Here is an 8,020-nt window from a genome sequence, read left to right on the forward strand (position 1 = left end):
TGACTCGCCGGCGGCACCACCGGACTGACAAAAGGGCCTACGGAGGGGCGAATCTCGCCCGCCGTAGCCCGCCCCCGTGCCCCGCCCGTATTTGCGGGCGGCGAGAGCCGCCACACTAGGGAGGCACTGCCTCGGAAGTGTCAAATCGCCGCGGGCTGCGCCGACAGAGAACATCCAATAAAAGTAATCTGTGACAGTGAGCCATCGTTTAACTTGCGCTATGCGTCCTCCACAAAGGTCCCTGTTACCTTGGTATTAGAGTATAAATAATACCCGTGCCCTAACATATTATGCCTTGTAAAATAATTACACTAATAAAAAAAGATACAATTTTACCCTGCAATCGCAATTGATTTATTATCTCCCAGACACTCGAGCCCCCAATTAAAGCCATGTCACACTGTCAATCACAGCACGACGGCATTGACAGCCCCACGAGCCGATAGAGCCTCCGTTACCATCAATCACGCCTGTTGCATACAACAGTCATTGACTCGGATACACCCTGTATAATATCGCCACTATTTGCCGACATCGTCACACCACATCACATCTCCCTAGCATAACATAACAAACACTTTATTGCACAAACAGGAAAATAGAAAATAAAAGACAAATGGAATGAGTACAATAGGCGGCCTTTTTCCTATGTAGCAATCTCTTCCAGGCAACCTTTAAGTATAGGAGATATTTAATATAATGTAGCGGCAAAGTGCAGCATGGGAATACTCAGCATTATCCCGTTCACAGGGTCCGTTTACCTAACCTGAAGATTTGACAGGTCCGGTTTTTTACAGAAGCGACTCCCTGTCTGACCTTCCAAACCGCGAAGAGAACCAGCCCAATACAGGTGAGGTCACATACCTCCGAAAATGCATTTTTCGGGAATGTGGATTCCTCACGATGTTTTCCTTCACCGCTGAGCACGTAGATCTCACCGATCTCGCGAGATGTCGTCTAATTTTTTGAGATCATTCCCGAAGCATAATATGACGAGATCCCTTTCGAGATTGACGGGATTGGGCGAATTTCCTTGAATTATACTTTATGTTTTGATTATGCTGATTTCCAAAGAAAATTTAATTATTTAGTTAGTAACATTGAAAAATATACATATTTGTTTTCTTTCAAAAAATATTTAATCACAAGCAGTTTTCATAGTTTTCAGCCATCCCAACTTTTTTTATGAACTAAACGAATTCCCGAAACGTTCGGGATTCCAATCCCGCGAGATCTCGAATTTGCGACCTCCAGCCGGGATTGCATTCCTTACCTAGGTTGGAGGGGTCCTGAAGATTTGCACACTTCATTTATCGATTTCGATATTTATTGAATCGATCGATAATTTTATCATTTTGCGCATGCATCATTCTGGGCTACCTGCTGGGTCTGCCGCGGCGTTAAACCCGCAATAGCAACATTTAATTATCTTTCCACTTGTCAATCAACGTTTCGCAAAATTGACAATGAGTCTGTAATACGGGCTTCATTGATGTCCACAGATCAAAATTATCTGTGGAATATGCTCTCTATCATAATTTATCACATTAGCAGAAAAGCGCGAACGGTATTAATAGGCTAGTTTCCAACTAGTCAAATCAGTTACTTTTTACTAAACATCAAAACACGAAATTACTATGGAATTTGTATGGAAAAGCACACTGTAGGGTCATAGAAAAATGTGACAAGCTGTCGGACTTATTATTACGTTTTACTTGATTAAAATTCATAAATAAGTTAAATAGAAAAAATTGTGTTTTTCGTTAGTTTTAGATGTGTCTTTATTTAGTAATCATAATTTCATAATTTATCTTGAACCTAGTACACGACCCAATTGAACAAATCTAGTGATGTGCCGCGTATGTTTCTGTTGTAAAAACTGTTTAATAGAATGGACACTGTGTTTTGTTTTTTTCAAATGAGGATATAAACTGCCTATTTCTCCCATGAGGTGTCGCTACTGTTGAGTGTTCTTAAATTTTGACAGTTGCCCATACAATTTGTGTCATCATCATCATTATCACCGTACGACGCCCACTGCTGGGCATAGGCCTCCCCCAAGGATCTCCACGACGATCGGTCCTGCGCTGCCCACATCCAGCGGCTTCCCGCGACCTTCACCAGATCGTCGGTCCACCTTGTAGCGGGCCTACCCACTGAGCGTCGTCCGACACGTGGTCGCCATTCGAGAAACTTTTCGCCCCAGCGGCCATCGGATCTCCTCGCTATGTGTCCTTCCCACTGTCACATGAGGAGATCCGCAGGAGAACTAAAGTCACCGACAAAGCTCGGATAATTGCCAAGCTGAAGTGGCAGTGGACAAGACAATTTGAGTAATTAATAATATTCATCATCAAAATATTAGTTTGATTATATTTTTGCACTATAACACTTTAACGGCCTCTATGATCCGGAAGCCCCGGGTTCGAATCCCGGTGGGGAGATATCACAAAAATCACTTTGTGATATCTAGTTTGGTTAGGACATTACAGGCTGATCACCTGATTGTTCATTGAAAGGCACGTTAAGCCGTTGGTCCCGTTTACTACTTACGAATGTTAGTGAGTAATCGTTACATAAGCCATGTCAGGGGCCTTTGGAGGCTCAATCATAACTCTGACACCAGGGTTGATGAGGCTGGTATTCCACCTCACAACCCACAAGATAAGAAGAACTATAACTCTTTGCGAAACGTTTAACTGCAAAATCAAATCTAAAGATCGGAATAAAAACTTAGAAAAACTTATTTTCAATCAAAACTGCCTTTTCCGACTGCTTTTTTTCGTAACTCTTCCTTCAGACTTTATTAGCTCCACAATGTATAGCAATTTATCACGAATTTTAACTGGAGAGTATGGAGAACTGTCAAAATTTAGGAACAATCAACAGTGCTGCCACGTACATTTGAACTTCGACTTTTATACTCAATCTGCCTAAAGGCTAGATAATAAAGCTCTTTTTACACAACTTTCCCTTCATGGATTTAAAAGATGTGTTGCTGTTCCAGTTTCTTGTCATTTCTTCTCCTCAGCATTGACCTTTAACAAGTTTATCCATGATAATAACGTTGAATAAATGATTCCAATTTCTGTTAACACTAGTGAATGCAATCCCGACTCGAAATCGCAAATTCGAGATCCCGCGAGATTGGAAATAACAATCCCGAAAATTTTCAGATCTCATGTAGTTTATAAAAAAATGAAAAGTTAGGATTGCTGAAAACGATGAAAACTGCTTGTGATAGTACTTAGGGTTGATTAAAACAAAATATTTTTTGAAAGAAAACGTAAACCTTTATTCTTCAATATTACCGACTAAATAATTAAGTTTTCTTTTGAAATCAGCATAATCAAAACAAAAAGTATAACTCAGGGAGATTCGCCCAATCCCGTAAATCTCGAATGGGGTCTCGTCATAATATTATGCTACGGGATTGATCCCGAAAAATTAAAATTAGGCGAGAACTCTCAAGATCGGCGAACTCGTGTATTTTAGTGCTGATGGCATATCGCCCTTGTTTCTATGAACTATGGGTTAGCGTTAGCTATTAGAAACATTTTCAATTTTGCTAGCCCCCTTTTTACAGGTTAGCCTCTATCCATCCCAGGAACGCTGGTACTCTGCTGTATACTGACGGTAGACCGGTCTCACAGCCTTGACCAAGACTGAATGACACTAGACCAATCTGGAAAAATAAAGAAAAAATAATTCATACATGCCGCTGGATGCGGGCAGCGCAGGACCGATTGTCGTGGAGATCCTTGGGGGAAGCCTATGCCAAGCAGTGGGCGTCGTACGGCTGATAATGATGAATTCATACACGCAGCATGCTGGAAAAATCGGACCTGTCAAATGTTCTAGTTAAGTAAACGGACCCCGTAAAAATGGGATAATGTTCGAGAGAGCATGATGATGACGCAGAGCAAGCTGGAGCAGCGTGGTGCTCTCTGATTTTAACGCGGTAAGAACCCGGTATTATGTGTTTTAATTATGAAGACCTCCGTGGTCCAGTAGTTCAGCATTGGGCTCACGATCCGGAGGTCCCGGGTTCAATTCCCCGTAGGGACATATCACAAAAATTATGGTCCCTAGTTTGGTTAGGAAATTACTGGCTGATCGCCATATTGGCCGAAAGTAAGATGGTTCGTGCATCGGAAGGCACGTTAAGCCGTTGGTACCGGTTACTACTTACTGATTTAAGTAGTCGTTACATGAGCCATGTCAGGGACCTTTGGCGGCTCAATAGTAACCCTGACACCAGGGTTGATGAGGTTGGTACTCTACCTCACAACCCACACGATAGAAGAAGAGACCGCTTAAAACAACGTTTATTCTTCGGTTTTGGTAAGGTGGGACTTACAGAGGCATCTATACTTACCAATATCTCTGAGTTATCCACCACAACGGTAAGTGGACTTCCTCCGTCACCGTCGCAAGTGCCCACCACTCCTTCTCCACTGGTGCACAGCTGACCAGCGTGGGTCGAGAAGTCATCCACTTGGCAGTCACTATCGGGGATGACAGTCACCGTGGTTCGGTAGAGAGATGTCGTGATTGGAATGCTATTTTGGGCTGGAAGTGAAACATGATTTAAGTACAAATTGATACATTTCTTTCACAAACCACAGGACAAGGGGACTTCAAACGCAAAACTAAAAAGCAAAAAAATAAAAATAATTTACATATTCGGTCGAATTGAGAACCTCCTCCTTTTTTGAAGTCGGTTAAAAAGGCCCATGTAATAGGGGGCGAGCTTGTTACCATTAACCGGGAACAAATCCTGGAAACAACGTGATATCAAGACTGGAGACGGGATTCAAACCAGTGACACTACGGTGTAAGTTACGCATTCTCAGAACAGGGTTATCACGGACGAATAAGAATACTTATTTATTGCAAGTAAGAGCGCTCATAGAGCAGTCGACTACGTCGTCGACACAATCGGCGTTGGTCTGAAAGCGCCCTAATGAACTAACGTTTTCTTTTCCTTTCAGTAGACCATGTGATCGGTCCTCACCAGGACCAAACAAAAGTCCCTATGCAGGGAAGAAATGGCTCACCTTTTATGCTGTCCTAAATGCCCTAACACCTGCACTATTAAATAACTTCACGAAGCCACTGACAATGCCGTAAGCGTGGCCAATTACTGGTCAGCAAAAATGTAATATCGATCGCTATCAACTTGCAAAAAAAGAAGAATTAGACCGAAGAGCACAAGATTTTTTTTTCTGAAAATTTTAAACATCTTTGTTACCCACAAGCTTAGGGTGGTATTAGTAAACTTATCTCAGTTTCGAGACTGTCCTCAAGATCACGTCAATATGACAGTTCTCATATAAAAACAGAGACTTGAGCTTGATCTTGAGGGCAGTCTCAGCTGAGATTAGTTTATTAATACCACCCTTAGTCGAACTTCCGCACCTACTCGTAATTTAAATCCCTCCCCTCACTTCCAGTGGGAGTCAGACCGCACTTCATTTATCACGCCGCAACGATGTCCTTTGTTAACATCCTGGCACTCCATCCATTACGGAGACCGTTAGACAGCTCTATTGGACGCACAACGCGTAAACGCGAGTAACTCTATAAAGTAACTCTATAGAGTTACTGGCCAAGTAAACTAATTAAATACATAGCTACTTAATAGTCATGCTGGTATCTATCGGCGCCCGAAGGACGTAATATACGATACCTAACAAAGTCAGGGAAATTTTAGTTTTTTTTTTAATATTTTCAGATCCATCCTTTGCGACAAAAAATCCACTTGATAACAACTGAGAAACATGGTCTGAATCTTCCCTTAAAGTTTTCGTTACGATGTTACTAACACTCTGTAAGTATATTTAAATCGTCAATTGTTTCGTTATGCCAGGAATTGGTTCGCACTTGAGGAGGGCGTTTACTATACTAACACACGTACCATTGCTTGTTTTTCCGTACCCGGACACGACTGCGGCCAACCCGGAAAAGTCCCGATTCGCGTCCTCCATTGTTGGCAGGGGGATCGGCTGGATGTTATCTGTGGACATTCATGGCGGATTCTTTATTTAAACACTTTTGTTATACGTTATACGTTACACGTGTTATCTGAAAAATGATAGAGTGGGGAATGTGCGCAGCTACTTTTGTATGTGATTTGGTATGAAAGAGTTTAGTGAACGCGCGCACACACACACACACACATGCACGCACGCACGCACGCACGCACGCACGCATGCACGCACGCACGCACACACACACACACACACACACACACACACACACACACACACACACACACACACACACACACACACACACACACACGCACACACACTTACACACTTTACACACTTTTGATTATAATGCGGTCCCCGGGCACGGGGTAAGCATAGACCTTGAATTTTCGCATGGCAGAGACCATAGAGTAGCCCCTTTCATTCTTTTAATGTATATAAAATTCTAAAATACCACTAGTAAAGAAATATAACTCACTAGTGAATTCAATAGTAGGAATGGTAACCATAGCAATGTCATAGATCCAATCAGCTGTGTTCCAAGATGGGTGGGTGTCGACCTTGGTGGTGACCAGCCTTAGACCATCTGTGAACAGCCTTGTGGACCCTAGGACGACGGTGAACAGTCTCGCCTGATTAGTACCATCGTCCCAACAGTGGGCTGCCGTGAGGACTTTGGACTCTGAGACCAGAGCCCCGCCGCAAACAGACGTCCAACCAGTAGTCAGGATTATTATGATTCCGGCCTGAAAAAAAAAAGTTTATTTAGAAGTTGTATTGATAACTAACCCTATGGCTACTACTCCGATCCGCGGAGGTCCGTGTGGCTCTATGCTTGCTACCTATAGAAATATACATGTTTTGTTGCGACCATGTATAGTGTTCGTACAAAATGTGGTGTTATAAAAATATATGCCTGAAAAAGTAGTATTTGGTGATACTCAATGAAAAATAACAGCTGTTTGTAACCTAAATACCATGCACAGAATAAATTTCATTTCATTTCATTACAGAAGTAAATATTATAGTATCAAGATAATACACGTGGGCCTCCGTGGTCCAATGTTTGAGCGCTAGGTTTACGATCCGGAGGTCCCGGTTTCGAGTCCCGGTGGGGAAATATCACAAAAAATACTTTGTGATCCCTAGTTTACCCCCAGTTTGGTTTGGACATTACAGGCTGATCACCTGGTTGTCCGAAAGTAAGATGATCCGTGCGTCGGAAGGCACGTTAAGCCGTTGATCCCGGTTACTACTTACTGATGTAAGTAAGTAGTCGTTACATGTGTCATGTCAGGGGCCTTTGGCCACTCAATAGTAACTCTGACACCAGGGTTGGCGAGGTAATCCACGTCACAACACGAGAGAAGAATACAAACCTGATGAGCTATAGGTGTGTCCTCTGGGACCTCTGTACCACCTACTATCCTGGAGGCGCTCAGAAGCTCAGCCTTCCTCAGCTCTTCGGCTTTCGGTATTCCCACTCTCCCATGGTAGTTGCGTGCCGTCAACTCATTTCCACTTGCACTAAACACTAGAGGGAGAAACGTCAAAAGTAACTTTATAAGACGCATTTAGATTAAAATATTACCCCCACAGAAAAACTTGAAAAGAAAATGTGAAGTTGATATTAAAATGAGGAAACCGTTTTTCACAACACTAGAAAAGTACTTTGAAATATTTAGAACTTAAATAAAGCAAACTATATTTTAATCTTAGTTATTTTTCTACTCTTTTCATAAGAAGAGAAGAAATATATACAATATGTCACCCGTATATTCAAGTCTCGAAAGACACTGATTGTTTGAATTTCTTATCAATTGATATTAATGAATACGTCAGGTTTATCTTTATTTTATCAGCCGATTAACTGCAAATACTTGGTGTAGATTATAATGTTATTAAAATAAGTTATCTTTGGTATGTTTCCCGTTTCCTTTTGAGTATTTTTAAAGTAATTAATGATGCTGACGACCAAATTACTCTAGCGATAAAAAGGACAGCAAATACTTCAGGACCCCGCC

General features: G+C 42.0%; 1 protein-coding gene across 1 annotated transcript; it reads right to left on the bottom strand.

Moving 5' to 3' along the window:
- Window positions 1-619: 619 nt before the first annotated feature.
- On the bottom strand, window positions 620-7,799 carry LOC126370607 (collagenase-like). The gene is made up of 5 exons (XM_050015567.1): window positions 7,376-7,799; window positions 6,475-6,742; window positions 5,921-6,019; window positions 4,379-4,572; window positions 620-3,685 (listed from the first exon to the last, which is right to left on the bottom strand). Exons 1-5 carry the CDS (start codon window positions 7,568-7,570, stop codon window positions 3,581-3,583), a joined length of 861 nt encoding a protein of 286 aa, XP_049871524.1. The 5' UTR covers window positions 7,571-7,799; the 3' UTR covers window positions 620-3,580.
- Between the last annotated feature and the right edge of the window lie 221 nt (window positions 7,800-8,020).

This window comes from Pectinophora gossypiella, chromosome 11 (assembly GCF_024362695.1).
Source record: "Pectinophora gossypiella chromosome 11, ilPecGoss1.1, whole genome shotgun sequence".
Taxonomy (NCBI): Eukaryota; Metazoa; Arthropoda; class Insecta; order Lepidoptera; family Gelechiidae; genus Pectinophora; species Pectinophora gossypiella.